The sequence below is a fragment of the Salmo salar genome, chromosome ssa01, assembly GCF_905237065.1.
Source record: "Salmo salar chromosome ssa01, Ssal_v3.1, whole genome shotgun sequence".
NCBI classification, from domain to species: domain Eukaryota; kingdom Metazoa; phylum Chordata; class Actinopteri; order Salmoniformes; family Salmonidae; genus Salmo; species Salmo salar.
Window position 1 is genome coordinate 120,233,619 of NC_059442.1, and position 17,361 is coordinate 120,250,979.

Genomic DNA, 17,361 nt, shown 5'->3' on the forward strand with positions numbered 1-17,361 from the left:
CTCTATGATGAAGTTTGAGCTCCCCACAGAATACAGCCCACTCCTTACTTCAGAAGTATCCTCCTGAGCAATGAAAAAGCTGTCCCAATGCCAACTCTGCATGCATATCCTCGTCTTGGATCACCATTGGCGAAAAACAACCCAACATCAGTAGGTGGAATTCTAATCAAATCACACACTGGCTAACAAGCATTAGCTAGCTTGTTGACAACACTGGTTTTCATACATTTATGGGCAGGAATCCAATTCATGATATCAAGACTAGATCTGCACTCCTTTAGCTAATGAGAAATAAAAAGTTTGCATGAAAATGATTAAATATGTACAGAATTTACATGAGTTCTCTGCCTAGGCTGCCACTTGGCACCATGGCAACTATAGAACCTATAGAATGACTAGCCGTGCTCAGAAGGGAAAGGGACAGATCCTATCACAACAGTATTGTGGATGTGGTTTTATTGGTCTTGTGACTCATGAGCCATCTGTGTGTTGATCTAGTATTAGCTGCATCTCAAGGGTTTGTTTCTTTTGCTGCCCATTCACATTTGACATTTTCCGCTAATATATTGCAAACAAGAGGATCCAATCGCATTTCATTACTTCCTCACTGAGCTTGAACAGCCTCTCTTTTTTCTCGTCATCAGAGTTTCAGAGGAGGAAGGGGAGGACCATCCTCCTCAGTGAAGTTCATACTTTTTTTTATTTTAAAACATTTAAAAAGTTTTCTTTTTTAGATAAACTATACCAATTATAGTCACATGTCACCAAATAATTTATTAAAACACACTATTTTGCAAAGAAGGTCTACAGTAGCCTCAATAGCACTCTGTAGGGTAGCACCATGGTGTAGCCGGAGGACAGCTAGCTTCCGTCCTCCTTTGAGTACATTGACTTTAAATACAAAACCTAGGAAGCTCATGGTTCTCACCTCCTTCCATAGACTTACACAGTAATTATGACAACTTCCGGAGGACGTCCTCCAACATATCAGAGCTCTTGCAGCATGAACTGACATGATCAAAGAATAATTAATGTAGTGCTGAAAGCATAAGCTACAGCTAGCTAGCACTGCAGTGCATAAGATGTCGTGAGTAGTAGAAAATAGTTGAACAGTTTTGAACAAATTCATTTGTTCCTAAATGAAGGAGAAACAGGAGAGAAATAGAGAGAGAGAGAGATTTTTCGGTTTCACTTACTTAGCTAGCAAATGCAGCTAGCTAGTTAAGCCTACTGAAACACCCTGCAGGGTTGCTATGTTAGCTAGCTGGCTATGACTATCCAACACAACACTGGAACTCTTCTAAGTTTAGGTAAGCTTTTGGTTTTACAAATGTATTGCCACTGGGGCACGCCGGTGTAACTGCTTACTGACTGTACACTGTAATGTTACTGCATGATTGTAGCAGGTTTACTAACACGTTAGTTCTATTAGCTATGACATTATTTTAGCTAAAATGGTGACAACGATGTAGGCTGTGTAGCGGTTTGGCTTGGAAAGGTTTTTTCGCCTGGTCACATATGTATTCATTCTGCCGATTCTGTTGAAAATATTTCTTAAACAGAAGCAAACAGAACAAAACGACGATAAACGTACCTGCATTTGTCCAATAGAATCTATTGTTTGCAACTGTTGGACTAATGATTACACCCACTATCATCTAGATACAGGCAATAGTGTGTAAGGCGGTATTGAATATCACTGTCTGTCCATGTGTCACTGTCTGACACATCAAATTTGTCTCTTGACCTGTGTGCACTTACGTTGTAAACTTTCATTCATAGGCTAGGTTGTAGCAACCTCATGATGGGTATAGGGAAAATTTGAGTATCATGTAGTAGCCTAAACCTATCGCTGTTTCTTTTACATTTACATATTTACATTTAAGTCATTTAGCAGACGCTCTTATCCAGAGTGACTTACAAATTGGTGCATTCACCTTATGATATCCAGTGGAACAACCACTTTACAATAGTGCATCTAAATCTTTTAAGGGGGGGGTTAGAAGGATTACTTTATCCTATCCTAGGTATTCCTTAAAGAGGTGGGGTTTCAGGTGTCTCCGGAAGGTGGTGATTGACTCCGCTGTCCTGGCGTCGTGAGGGAGCTTGTTCCACCATTGGGGTGCCAGAGCAGCGAACAGTTTTGACTGGGCTGAGCGGGAACTGTGCTTCCTCAGAGGTAGGGGGGCCAGCAGGCCAGAGGTGGATGAACGCAGTGCCCTTGTTTGGGTGTAGGGCCTGATCAGAGCCTGAAGGTATGGAGGTGCCGTTCCCTTCACAGCTCCGTAGGCAATCACCATTTTAACTGGGTGAATGGAATATGAATGACAGTCATCCAATATGCTGTAATAGAAATAAGGCCATGCTCATGACAAAAATGTGACACTGAAACTGCACTGACCACCACTGCTCTCCAGGTGCTCCAGTGGTTGTGTCCTTCCCTCATTTCTACCTGGGCGAAGAGAAGTACACTAACGCCATTGAAGGACTGAGTCCTGTGAGAGAGCACCACCAGACTTACCTGGACCTGAACCCGGTACACTACCCTCTAGTGTTCACTTCTCTGGGGGTCTGCCCTAGAGTAGAATAGATCATCTACTTTAAAATGCATTGTTGCACCACCTAGTGTTACATTTGTGGAATAGAGAATTACACCAACTGTAAAATATTAAATACTGTTCCTAAACTACCAGCCTATATTTATTCATGTTTAACCTAGACATAAATCATGTATCTAGTACATTGAGCGTTATACCTGCAGTTCACTTGGCTCATCAAAAGTGTGTATGTGTTATTCTACACTTCCAGACCACTGGTGTTCCTATCCGTGCCAGTAAGAAGGCTCAGATCAACATCCTCATCAACAGAATCTCTGGCTTCCCGTGAGATATCACAAATCCACAACCACAACCAAGTTCAAATAGCTAAAGGCTTTTATTAACTTTGTTTCTATATGATTTCCTTCCATTGTTTAATGATTTCCATCTCACAACCACCAAGTTCAACTAGCGATATACTCTTTATTATTTCTATATTATTTCCTTTCTTTGTTGAATGATTTCCTTACAATCTCTTCTCCTTCACAGGAAAACCAAATCCCTGAATGAGACTATCTTCCCTGTCATGTTTATCAATGAGGTAAGAAGATCACATCAACTACACAAAAACATACAACTTTGGGAGAATATAACATTTAATTTCAGAAAATAATGTTTTATCTGAGCATTGATTGCAAATTTGCAATGACAACTTTGTCCTTTTCGATTGTACTGTATCCCTTTACAGAGCATTGTGCTGTGAGTGACACCCCCAGATAGTACAGCCGTGGCCAAAAGTTTTGAGAATGACACAAATATTAATTTTCACAAAGTCTGCTGCCTCAGTGTCTTTAGATATTTCTGTCAGATGTTACTATGGAATACTGAAGTATAATTACAAGCATTTCATAAGTGTCAAAGGCTTTTATTGACAATTACATGCAGTTGATGCAAAGAGTCAATATTTGCAGTGTTGACCCTTCTTTTTCAAGACCTCTGCAATCCGCCCTGGCATGCTATCAATTAACTTCTGGGCCACATCCTGGCTGACAGCAGACCATTCATGCATAATCAATGCTTGATTTGTCAGAATTGGTGGATTTTTGTTTGTCCACCCGCCTCTTGAGGATTGACCACAAGTTCTCAATGGGATTAAGGTCTGGGGAGTTTCATGGCCATGGACCAAAAATATCGATGTTTTGTTCCCCGAAGCACTTAGTTATCACTTTTCCCTTATGGCAAGGTGCGCCATCATGCTGGAAAAGACATTGTTTGTCACCAAACTGTTCCTGAATGGTTGGGAGAAGTTGCTCTCGGAGGATGTGTTGGTACCATTCTTTATTCATGGCTGTGTTCTTAGGCAAAATTGTGAGTGAGCCCACTGCCTTGGCTGAGAAATAACACCACACATGAATGGTCTCAGGATGCTTTACTGTTGGCATGACACAGGACTGATGGTAGCGCTCACCTTGTCTTCTTCGGACAAGCTTTTTTTCGGATGCCCCAAACAATCGGAAAGGGGATTCATCAGAGAAAATGACTTTACCCCAGTCCTCAGCAGTCCAATCCCTGTACCTTTTGCAGAATATCAGTCTGTCCCTGATGTTTTTCCTGGAGAGAAGTGGCTTCTTTGCTGCCCTTCTTGACACCAGGCCATCCTCCAAAAGTCTTCGCCTCACTGTGCGTGCAGATGCACTCACACCTGCCTGCTGCCATTCCTGAGCAAGCTCTGTACTGGTGGTGCCCCGATCCCACAGCTGAATCAACTTTAGGAGATGGTCCTGGTGCATTCTGGACTTTCTTGGGCGCCCTGAAGCCTCTTCACAACAATTTAACCGCTCTCCTTGAAGTTCTTGATGATCCGATAAATGGTTAATTTAGGTGCAATCTTTCTGGCAGCAATTCCTTGCCTGTGAAGGAATGATGACGGCACGTGTTTCCTTGCAAGTAACCATGGTTGACAGAGGAAGGACATTGATTCCAACCACCACCCTCCTTTTGAAGCTTCCAGTCTGTTATTCAAACTCAATCAGCATGACAGAGTGATCTCAAGCCTTGTCCTCGTCAACACTCACACCTGTGTTAACGAGAGAATCACTGACATGATGTCAGCTGGTCCTTTTGTGGCAGGGCTGAAATGCAGTGGAAATATTTTTGGGGGATTCAGTTTATTTGCATGGCAAAGAGGGACTTTGCAATTGATTGCAATTCATCTGATCACTCTTCATGACATTCTGGAGTATATGCAAATTGCCATCATACAAACTGAGGCAGCAGACTTTGTGAAAATGTATATTTGTGTCATTCTCAAAACTTTTGGCCATGACTGTACATTGTCAGTGAGTTTACAGTGTCTAATCTGTCTGTACTGATATATTATGCACCTTCTTTACCCCCTTCTTCAGACGGTGGTGATAGACGACACGTCGGCTGCGAAGCTCCAAAAGCTGTTGCTGATGGTGACGTTGGTGACGAACTTCCCTCTCATCATTGTTGGTCTGGGGGTCTTGCTGCTGCTGGTGTTTATCTGCCTCATCGTCTGTGTACGCAAACTGCAGGTACCACTGACCTGTGTGTCTATGGGAGTGTTGAGGGCTTAGCCGAGGGAGATGTACAGTAAGGTAGAAGCAGAACAACGTCCTCTAATCAATATACTATAGTTAGGGCCCAGAGTTTTTCCTGGTCAAGTCACATCGTCAAGAATAAGTCCTGGACTCGGTTGGATAAAACCTATTAAGTGTTTCCCTTAAGTAATAACTTCCCCTTACTTAAGGGAATTGTTTAAGGGTGTTGCATAGAGCACCTCAATCGTTTTGAACCGTCATCCAACTCGGAATTACAAGTCAGAAACTCTGGCATCTTTCTAAAGCTCTGACATTCTGACCTGAAGATCACTGAAGTTATGATTTGACCTACTTTTTGTTTTCCAGTTCCAGTTGTCTTAAGACCCCCATTAACACAATGCTAAAATTACTAACATGTTTGTGTAACTATTAATTTTCTTAACTATGATGCCACCATGATTCAGTAAATGTCTTAACCAATGCATCTTAAACCATTGTAAGAGTACACTGTATGCATGTGCTTCCATTATGCTTCTGTTCAGAATAAATGTAAACATATTGTTTTTGGCGAAGCTCTCTATTCAGCTCCTGTAAATCCTAATAATCCTTCATAATTCTTCCCTTTATCATTAACATGTATTATTTATTCTTGATTCTTTATGTCATTGCCTTCCTACATGTATAATTAGCATGATATTTTTCTCATAATCCTCTCTTATGTTTGAGCGAGTGAACAGTATTTACTGTACATTGTCACTGATAACAATTATACACTATTTTGAATAACATACGTTGATATGTTAACAATCTGATTTATGATAATCTTGAAAGCTAAACTCTTTTGAGGAAGTTTCCCGGACACCACAGGAAGTTGGTGGTACCTTATCTGGGGAGAATCGTTGTAATGACTGGAGCAGAATCAGTAGAATGGTATCAAATACATCAAACACGGGGTTTCCAGGTGTTTGATGCTATTCCATTTGCTCCGTTCCAGCCATTATTATGAGCCGTTCTCTCCTCAGCAGCTTCCTGTGCCGGACACAGATTAAGTTTAGTCCTAGACTAAGAAGCTATTTCAGTGGAGATTCTCCATTGACCATGTTTTTTAGTCCAATACTAAACCTAATCTGTATCCAGAAAACCAGACCTTTGTACAGCTTAACATAGGTCAAATAAAATAAAATAAAACTGCATTTGTACACATGCCCCGAATACAACCTTACAAGCCCTTAACCAACAATGCAGTTTTAAGAAAAATAAGTGTTAAGTAAAAAAATAGATAAGTAAAAATGTTAAATAAATTAAAAATTAAAGAGCAGCAGTAAAATAACAGTAGTAAGGCTATATACAGGGTGTACCGGTACAGAGTCAATGTGCGGGGGCACAGGTTAGTCGAGGTAATTGAGGTAATATGTACATGTAGGTAGAATTAAAGTGACTATGCATAGATAATAAACAGAGGGTAGCAGCAGCGTAATAGGGGGGGGGACAATGCAAATAGTTTGGGTAGCCATTTGATTAGCTGTTCAGGAGTCTTATGGCTTGGTGGTAGAAGCTGTTAAGAAGCCTTGTGGAGCTAGACTTGGGGCTCCGGCAACGCTTGCCGTGCGAACAGTCTATGAGTAGTCTTTGACCATTTTTAGGGCATTCCTCTGACACCACCTGGTATAGAGGTCCTGGATGGCAGGAAGCTTGGCCCCAGTGATGTACTGGGCCGTATGCATTACCCTCTGTAGTGACTTGCGGTCGGAGGCCGAGCAGTTGCCATACCAGGCGGTGATGCAACCAGGCATGATGCTCTCGATGTTGCAGCTGTAGAACCTTTTGAGGATCTCAGGAACCATGCCAAATCTTTTTAGTTTCCTGAGGGGGAATAGGCTTAGTCGTGCCCTCTTCACGACTGTCTTGGTGTTGTCATGACGTTGGCCTGTGGGTAAGGTTTATGACCCCCCCATAAATACCTTTCTCCCTTCCCCTCTCTCTCTCTGACCCTGCTGAAGGACTTTTGAATAGCCTTTGTTAAATATAGAGAGTCTGGGAACATCAAACAAGTGGGGGGAAAGGAACCATATTTCGGTAATAGAACCAGTTGGAAATATACCAGGTACTTAATGAGTATGGATGTCAGTTCGGTTGTCATCTGAGACATTATGACTGATGACAGGACGACATAAACTGTACCTGGGAAAGTCTACACATTCTAGTTATCAGATTCACATGGAATTGTTGTGCAATTTAAATGTTTGATATTGAAACTGTTTGTTAGGAGATTAAATGTAATTTTAGCTTCCAAATGAGAGAATTGGGTTTTCATAAGGAAAGAGCACTGACCAATCAGTGGCTTGCCCCTGTGAAGAGACAGGGGTTATAAACGATGAAACACACCCTCGCCACTATATAAGCCAGTGACAAAATGTAACCAGCCTGTTCCGGGTACGTGAGGTCTGCAGCCTCTGCGTTAAAAGGACTCACATGTCAAGTACAGAACTAAGCCAACCTCAGCGTGAGCTTTGGTTGCGAATGGTATGAACTTTGAACCCTTATTCACTACAGAAGTGATACTTCCTTGCCGTTGAGTTAGCAGCGGCCGCTGTAGACGTGAGCTAGGAAGGACAGACGACGTATCCAGTCTAACACACAACGAAGTTACTACAATGTATCCATTTAACCACCAGTGACATTCTTCCGAGGACAGGAAGATCTCTGTTGGCCAAAACCGGCAGCATCTACGACCAACCTACCGAAGCGCAGCTCAGAGTAAATATTTATTGCATTTTCCTTTTCCAAATGGCCGGTAATTTAGAATGCATACGATACTGTATTTACGACGGCATAGCTGTTTTCTGGTTCCTCAGTCTTCCCGCTCTTTCATTCAAGCCCAACCCTCTTTCTTTGTATAACAAGCCGCCATGCCGTTTTAGCCCACTAGGGCACATTCTCCTATCATTTCCTTGTAACCATATCTGTTTGTTATGCATTTCTGTGAATTACTTAGATTAGTAAATAAATGATTTTAAGACAATTGATGTATGGATGACTCATAGTGAAGACTGGGTTCGTGCAGATAACCGACAATTTACGACGTTTGGAATGAGACTGACGAGGTAAATAACACATCATTAACCTGTTAGGGCTAGGGGGCAGTATTGACACGGCTGGATAAAAAACGTACCCGATTTAATCTGGTTACTACTCCTGCCCAGTAACTAGAATATGCATATAATTATTGGCTTTGGATATAAAACACTCCAAAGTTTCTAAAACTGTTTGAATGGTGTCTGTGAGTATAACAGAACTCAAATGGCAGGTCAAAACCTGAGAAGATTCTGTACAGGAAGTACCCTGTCTGACCATTTCTTGGCCTTCTTTGCCATCTCTATCCATTACAAAGGATCTCTGCTGTTACGTGACACTTCCTACGGCTGCCATAGGCTCTCAGAAGGCGGCAAAAAGCTGAATCGTGGCTTTGCAGGCTCTGGCTGAAAAAAAGTAGCGCGTTTGGGTAGTGGCTGGTTACAGTACTGTGAGACTCAGGCTCGTGCCCGCGTCGACCGAAAGCTTTGTTTTCTTTCCTCTGTTTACCTAAACGGAGATTCCCGGTCGGAATATTATCGCTTTTTTACGAGAAAAATAGCATAAAAATGGATTTTAAACAGCGGTTGACATGCTTCGAAGTACGGTAATGGAATATTATTTTTTGGTCACGAATTGCGCCATGCTCGCGACCCTGATTTACCATTTCGGATAGTGTCTAGAACGCACGAACAAAACGCCGCTATTTGGATATAACGATGGATTATTTTGGACCAAACCAACATTTGTTATTGAAGTAGCAGTCCTGGGAGTGCATTCTGACGAAGACAACAAAGGTAATCAAACTTTTGTAATAGTAAATCTGATTTTGGTGAAGGCTAAACTTGCTGGGTGTCTAAATAGCTAGCCCGTGATGGCTGGGCTATGTACTTAGAATATTGCAAAATGTGCTTTCACCAAAAAGCTATTTTAAAATCGGACATATCGAGTGCATAGAGGAGTTCTGTATCTATAATTCTTAAAATAATTGTTATGCTTTTTGTGAACGTTTATCGTGAGTAATTTAGTAAATTGTTAGTAAATTCCCCGGAAGTTTGCTAGTTCTGAACGTCAAATGCTAATGTAAAAAGCTGTTTTTTGATATAAATATGAACTTGATTGAACAAAACATGCATGTATTGTATAACATAATGTCCTAGGGTTGTCATCTGATGAAGATCATCAAAGGTTAGTGCTGCATTTAGCTGTGGTTTGGGTTTTTGTGACATTATATGCTAGCTTGAAAAATGGGTGTCTGATTATTTCTGGCTGGGTACTCTGCTGACATAATCTAATGTTTTGCTTTTGTTGTAAAGCCTTTTTGAAATCGGACAGTGTGGTTAGATTAACGAGTGTCTTGTCTTGTTATTCTGGCACCACCCGGCCAGGTCTCTGACTTCCTCCCTATAGGCTGTCTCGTCGTTGTTTTTGATCAGGCCTACCACTGTTGTGACGTCGGCGAACTTAATGATGGTGTTGGAGTCGTGCCTGGCCATGCAGTCATGGGTGAACAGGGAGTTAAGGAGGGGACTGAGCACGCACCCCTGAATGGCCCCCTTGTTGAGGATCAACATGGTGGATGTATTGTTACCTACCCTTACCAAATGAGAGCAGCCTGTCAGGAAGTCCAGGATCCAGTTGCAGAGGGAGGTGTTTAGTCCCAGGGTCCTTAGCTTTGTGATGAGCTTTGAGGGCACTATGTTGTTGAATAATGAGCTGTAGTCAATGAATAGCATTCTCACCTAGGTGTTCCTTTTGTCCAAGTGGGAAAGAGCAGTGTGGAGTGCAATAGAGATTGCATCATCTGTGGATCTGTTGGGGCGGTAGGCAAATTGAAGTGGGTCTAGGGTTTCTGGGATAATGGTGTTGATGTGAGCTATGACCAGCCTTTCAAAGCACTTCATGGCTGCAGATGTGATTGCTACGTGTCGGTAGTCATTGAGGCAGGTTACCTTGGTGTTCTTGGGCACAGGGACTACGGTGGTCTGCTTGAAACATGTTGGTATTACAGACTCAGTCAGGGTTGAAAATGTCAGTGAAGACACTTGCCAGTTGGCCAGCGCAAGCTCGGAGTACACGTCCTGGTAATCCGTCTGGCCCTGTGGCCTTGTGAATGTTGACCTATTTTTTATTAAGGTGTTACTCACATCAGCTATGGAGAGTGTAATCACACAGTCGTCCGGAACAGCTGATGCTCTCATGCATGCATCAGTGTTGCTAGCCTCAAAGCGAGCATAGAAGTAATTTAACCTGTTAGGGCTAGGGGGCAGTATTGACACGGCCAGATTAAAAACGTACCCGATTTAATCTGGTTACTACTCCTGCCCAGTAACTAGAATATGCATATAATTATTGGCTTTGGATAGAAAACACCCTAAAGTTTCTAAAACTGTTTGAATGGTGTCTGTGAGTATAACAGAACTCAAATGGCAGGCCAAAACCTGAGAAGATTCCATGCAGGAAGTGGCCTGTCTGAGAAGTTGTGTTTCATCTTGGCTCTTTATTGAAGACTGAGGATCTTTGCTCTAACGTGACACTTCCTACGGCTCCCATAGGCTCTCAGAGCCCGGGAAAAAGCTGAACGATATCGAGGCAGCCTCTGGCTGAAACACATTATCGCTTTTGGCAAGTGGCCGATCAGAGTACTATGGGCTTCGGCGCGTGCCCGAGTCGACCCCATGCTTTATTTTCTTTCGTCTGTTTACCTAAACGCAGATTCCCGGTCGGAATATTATCGCTTTTTTATGAGAAAAATGGCATAAAAATTGATTTTAAACAGCGGTTGACATGCTTCGAAGTACGGTAATGGAATATTTAGAATTTTTTTGTCACGAATTGCGCCATGCTCGTCACCCTTATTTACCCTTTCATATAGTGTCTAGAACGCACGAACAAAACGCCGCTGTTTGGATATAACTATGGATTATTTTGAACCAAACCAATATTTGTTATTGAAGTAGAAGTCCTGGGAGTGCATTCTGACGAAGACAGCAAAGGTAATAACATTTTTCTTATAGTAAATCTGACTTTGGTGAGTGCTATATTTGCTGGGTGTCTAAATAGCTAGCCCTGTGATGCCAGGCTATCTACTGAGAATATTGCAAAATGTGCTTTCACCGAAAAGCTATTTTAAAATCGGACATATCGAGTGCATAGAGGAGTTCTGTATCTATAATTCTTAAAATAATTGTTATGCTTTTTGTGAACGTTTACTGTGAGTAATTTAGTAAATTCACCGGGAGTGTTCGGTGGGAATGCTAGTCACATGCTAATGTAAAAAGCTGGTTTTTGATATAAATATGAACTTGATTGAACAAAACATGCATGTATTGTATAACATAATGTCCTAGGATTGTCATCTGATGAAGATCATCAAAGGTTAGTGCTGCATTTAGCTGTGGTTTGGGTTTATGTGACATTATATGCTAGCTTGAAAAATGGGTGTCTGATTATTTCTGGCTGGGTACTCTGCTGACATAATCTAATGTTTTGCTTTCGTTGTAAAGCCTTTTTGAAATCGGACAGTGTGGTTAGATTAACGAGAGTCTTGTCTTTAAAATGGTGTAAAATAGTCATATGTTTGAAAAATTGAAGTTTTTGCATTTTTGAGGTTTTTGAATAACGCGCCACGGGATTACACTGGCTGTTACGTAGGTGGGACGATTTGGTGCCACCTACCCTAGAGAGGTTAACTCATCTGGTAGGCTCGTGTCACTGGGCAGCGCTGTGCTTCCCTTTGTAGTCTGTAATAGTTTGCAAGCCCTGTCACATCCGACGAGCATCAGAGCCGGTGTAGTACGAGTCAATCTTAGTTCTGTATTGACGCTTTGCCTGTTTGATGGTTCGTCAGGGGGGCATTGCGGGATTTCTTATAAGTGTCTGGGTTAGAGTCCCGGTCCTTGAAAGCAACAACTCTACCCTTTAACTCAGTGCAGATGTTGCCTGTAATCCATGGCTTCTGGTTGGGGTATGTACGTACGGTCACTGTGGGGACGATGTCATTGATGCACTTATTGATGAAACCAGTGACTGATGTGGTGTACTACTCAACGCCATCGGAAGAATCCCGGAACATATTCCAGTCTGTGCTAGTAAAGCAGTCCTGCACATTAGCATCTGCGTCATCTGACCACTCCTTTATTGACCGAGTCACTGGTGCTTCCTGCTTTAGTTTTTGCATGTAAGCAGGAATCAGGATAGAATTATGGTCAGATTTGCCAAATGGAGGGTGAGGGAGAGCTTTGTACACTTCTCTGTGTGTGGAGTAAAGGTGGTCTAGAGGTTATTTTCCTCTGGTTGCACATTTAACATTTACATTTCAGTCATCAGACGCTCTTATCCAGAGCGACTTACAGTAGTGAATGCATACATTTTATACATTTTTTTTTGTTGTACTGCCCCTTGTGGGAATCGAACCCACAAACCTGGCGTTGCGCACACCATGCTGGCGTTGCAAACACCATGCTCTACAAACTGAGCCACAGGGAAGGCCAGGGCCACATGCTGATAGAAATTTGGTAAAACGGATTTAAGTTTCCCTGCATTAAAGTCCCCGGCCACTAGGAGCGTCGCCTCTGGATGAGTGTTTTCCTGTTTGCTTATGGCCTTATACAGCTCATTGAGTGCGGTCTTAGTACCAGCATCGGTTTGTGGTGGTAAATAGACACCTACGAAAAATATAGATGAAAACTCTCTTGGTAAACAGTGTGGTCTGCAGCTTATCATGATATACTCTAACTCAGGTGAGCAAAACCTCGAGACTTCCATAATATTAGATTTCATGCACCAGCTGTTGTTTAGAAATATAAACAGACCGCCACCCCTTGTCTTACCGGAGGCAGCTGTTCTATCTTGCCGATGCAGCGTAAAACCTGTCAGCTGTATTTTATCCATGTCATCGTTCAGCCACGACTCGGTGAAACACAAGATACTACAGTTTTTAATGTCCCGTTGGTAGGATATTCATGATCATAGTTAGTTCATCTATTTTGTTATCCAATGATTGTACGTTGCCTAATAGGACTGATGGTAGAAGCAGATTACCCACCCGCCGTCGGATCCTTACAAGGCATCCCGACCCAAGTCCCCAATATCTCTGTGTCTTTCTCATGCGAATGACAGGGATTTGGGCCTTGTCGGATGTCTGAAGTAAATCCTTTGCATCCAACTTGTTAAAGAAAAAATCTTTGTCCAGTACGAGGTGAGTAATCGCTGTCCTGATATCCAGAACCTATTTTGGGTCATAAGAGACGGTGACAGAAACATTATGTACAAAATAAGTTACAAATAACACCAAAAAACCACACAATTTGTTAGGATGCAGCCATCTCCTCCGGCGCCACTGGACAACAAATACTGTATCTGAAAGATTATGATCCTGAAAAGCTCTTTTGTCCAATGTCTTGCCACTAATATTGTACTCTGTAACCTCCCTCCCTCCTCACCTTCCACTCTCTCGCTCCCTCCTTAAACTCTCTCCATCTATAGATGACAACAAAGGAGGACACATCTTATTCTCCTGTGAGCAACAAGGAGGGTGACGAAAAAAATGTCAGGACCAACATTGACATGACTCCTATTATTGAAAAGTCTTGAGGAGGGAATGGGACATTTTTTGTTGTTGTTGAGATTCACAGATCTACTGTGTGTGAGTTGCTGTTCAGAGTTAAATTGTTGCCTCTCTGTGCCTCAAAGTTATAGTCTTGATCAATGTGACACTAGTTACACTATTATTGTGATATCTCCCCATTTGTTTGTTTGTTTGGATCTCGTTTAACCCACAATGGAGGCTATTCTTCCAAGAGTCCTGTAATATTGGTTGATAATACACGTGACCCTTTGACCTGCTGTTTCAGACATTCTCTAAAAGTTAAACTGTTTTATACCTGTTATTTACTTCTAATCTCATTGTAATATAATGTAAATAAAAATACAGTATTCCTTCTGCCCCTGATTGAATGGATGAAAACAGTATGGTGGAGGGCTAAGTAAAGCCATCGCTATATTGCATGATTAGAGATGGCAAGGGAAGGGAACATGTTTTTTGAATCCAGCTGATCACTATGGTCCTGTTTCCCAGACACAGATCAAGCCTAGTCCTTCTCAATGGATAATCTCCAACAAAATAGCTTTTTAGTCCAGGACCTGGCTTAATCTTTGTTTGGGAAACCGGCCCTACTCCATGTGTGTGTTCTAAAGGTGTATGTATACTCATTCAGGTACTATGCTAGGAACTATGCCCCTTGTGCATCATGGGATGGATTAAAATGTAGTATTATTCTCTACCCATAAGTGTCAAAGAAGATCAAGGAAGTGGTAAAATGCTCTATTGAGCAACGAAGGCTAAACAATTCATGCAATGAGGATGTCCTTTTTATGAATTTGGATTCATATTAACACTGCAATTTTTTAAACGTCCTAATTATTAGATTTCTACAGCTTATCACTTTTGTTAATGCACTGATTAAATTGATCATTGGTTGGTTGAATACGTTCAAATATGTAAGGAACAAAAAGGAAGTCTAACTATGTTTATAAAAATATGTTACAGAAAATATCTCTGCTCATACCTAATACATAGGTCACCTTCACTATGAACTTGTAAGTGGTGATATGGTTGGAAGTGAGTGTCACGTTGGTATGAAGAGATTCGGGAGACAGGCGCAGGAATGCGTAATAGGGTTTTTATTAAGCCCAAATTACGTCGTGCCGTGTAAAGGCACTGGGACGAAGACCAAACAAACACGTAACGCAACACAGGGTAGAAACCCAAAACAAAAGAGCGAGGAGTATCTCGAATAAATAACACACGGACACAATGATTAACACACTGGACGAGACCCGTAATCATCTGCGCAATCCACAATGGCACGAAAGCCAAAACACACAGCACATGTACTCACACGCACCAACGGACATAGTAACAATAATCAACACCACCATGGTGAACAAAGGGCACATACATACAAATACAATCAGTGGGAATAGGGGCCAGGTGTGCACAATGAAAGTTCAAGAGGGATCCGTGACAGTGAGCATTTTTAAGTGTTATGTATATGACATTTGAAATGTTACATCTGCCTACATTGCTTAGGTGAGTGTGGTGTCTAAAATGTGTCATCCTACTACAGCCTGCACTGTATCTCTGCAGTTCTATGAAACTACCATATCATTGGCTTATTGTTGCCATTGTGGACAAGCTAACAAACCTATTTCACTGTACACACTGTAAAATAAGGACAGGTTCTGGACTGAAATTGCTGAACAAACTGAGGCTTGACATTTAAGACAATTATCCTGTGCCATATAGTGTGGGGTCAATTTGTCTAAAAGTAAACAATAAAGGCTATGAAAATCTATAACTTGAAGATCAGATTCCTCTAGAATGTATTTACAGAATAGTATTTTAGTTTGGCCAATAGAATAGAGTGTGTCCCAATGTGCATTTCTGTTAGACAGGAAGTTCATATGCTGTTGTGTTTGGTTGATATTATTAGATGGAAATGGACTTCAACTTTTAACTCATGTATCAGGATCTGCATTATCTAAATGTATTATCATCTCTACATTAAAGGCTTGTAATTTAGACAGTTGGGCCGTTGAGGTTTCTGCATTATGATGCATTTACATGCCACTACAACATTACATGGCAGGCATGTTAGTGCCACGTTAACATGGGGAATATAATGTCTAAAATTAGCATTATTATGCATTTACATGATGCTTAACATTCTATGGTAGCCATGTTAGCACCCAATGAACATTACATGGGGATGCTGTCTAACTGAATGACTAGAACAATACTCAAAATTAAAAAATTTGGCCCATCTATTTAATGGGCTCTGCTCTTAGCAACATGCATGCCCCGCCCACCCAAGGATCTGTCTATTTCAGCCATCTATTTCCTGTGTTTGAGGGGTGCAAAATCCACTTGTCACAAATCTCGCTGGATTGATTGCTTTCATTTTACTCCTGCGACTCTTTCAAACTCTTGCTTGTGCCTGTCGTTCTTTCCTGTTAATGTTGCGACACAGAAATGTTTGTCATGACCTGAAATGGGTTCAATGGAATATATTGTCTTTCCATTGCATCTATAAGAATGCTAAAGATTCGTGGGGGATTTAGCGAATTGTCTCGACACTTACATCACAAGAAAGAAAAGAAAGATAACTTTATTTTGATGGGTGTTCATGGTGGAATTGAAAAAAGTAATAATTGACTGCAGTTGAAATGTTTACAAATTAGATGCGCTGAAATGAACGAAAATTCTGAAAATGAACACTCACATTTAAGTGATATGTCTGATCTCGCGAACAATGTATTTATAGTTAGATGTAATCTATAGCCAAGCGTGTTGATTTTTTATATGAGGATATCCTGCTATTGACACATTTGTTGAATTATGCAACAGAACATGATAACAACAGTAATTAATGAGGCCGTCTAGACAGCGCAAGTTTTTGGTGGTTGCAGCCCTGTTCCACCCCTTGATGTTAATGTATTAATATATGCAAATACACCCTGTGTATTTACGCAAATAGGGCACAGATAATTTTCTTTATTTTAAGACAAAATAAAAATCCTGATACCATTAGAACATTTATATATGTTCCGTGGGGATGTTTTTAAAACATTTCTACAATTTGAATGACAATTGCTACTGCTCTACATCATCTCTGCATTACCATTGCTGCTGATGAGACTATAAACTCAAGTTTTGTTGATTGTTGTCATTCTTATTGCAAATTATACAGTGAGGGAAAAAAGTATTTGATTCCCTGCTGATTTTGTACGTTTGCCCACTTACAAAGAAATGATCAGTCTATAATTTTAATGGTAGGTTTATTTGAACAGTGAGAGACAGAATAACAACAAAAAAATCCAGAAAAATACATGTAAAAAATGTTATAAAATGATTTGCATTTTAATGAGGGAAATAAGTATTTGACCCCTCTGCAAAACATGACTTAGTACTTGGTGGCAAAACCCTTGTTGGCAATCACAGAGGTCAGACGGTTCTTATCGTTGGCCTCCAGGTTTGCACACATCTCAGGAGGGATTTTTTCCACTCTTCTTTGCAGATCTTCTCCAAGTCATTAAGGTTTCGAGGCTGACGTTTGGCAACTCGTACCTTCAGCTCCCTCCACAGATTTTCTATGGGATTAAGGTCTGGAGACTGGCTAGGCCAC

The 17,361-nt window shown here is 41.3% G+C and overlaps 1 protein-coding gene across 2 annotated transcripts in view; it reads left to right on the top strand.

Moving 5' to 3' along the window:
• The window catches only part of LOC106560709 (lysosome membrane protein 2), a 63,099-nt gene extending 48,986 nt beyond the window's left edge, over window positions 1-14,113 (top strand). For both annotated transcript variants that reach the window (XM_014123870.2, XM_014123878.2), the window contains exons 8-12: window positions 2,418-2,536; window positions 2,809-2,882; window positions 3,087-3,138; window positions 4,943-5,095; window positions 13,661-14,113. In XM_014123870.2, coding sequence (XP_013979345.1) covers window positions 2,418-2,536; window positions 2,809-2,882; window positions 3,087-3,138; window positions 4,943-5,095; window positions 13,661-13,768 — 506 coding nt within the window. In that variant the 3' untranslated portion in view covers window positions 13,769-14,113. The remainder of the gene's footprint in view (window positions 1-2,417; window positions 2,537-2,808; window positions 2,883-3,086; window positions 3,139-4,942; window positions 5,096-13,660) is intronic.
• The last annotated feature ends 3,248 nt before the right edge of the window (window positions 14,114-17,361 follow it).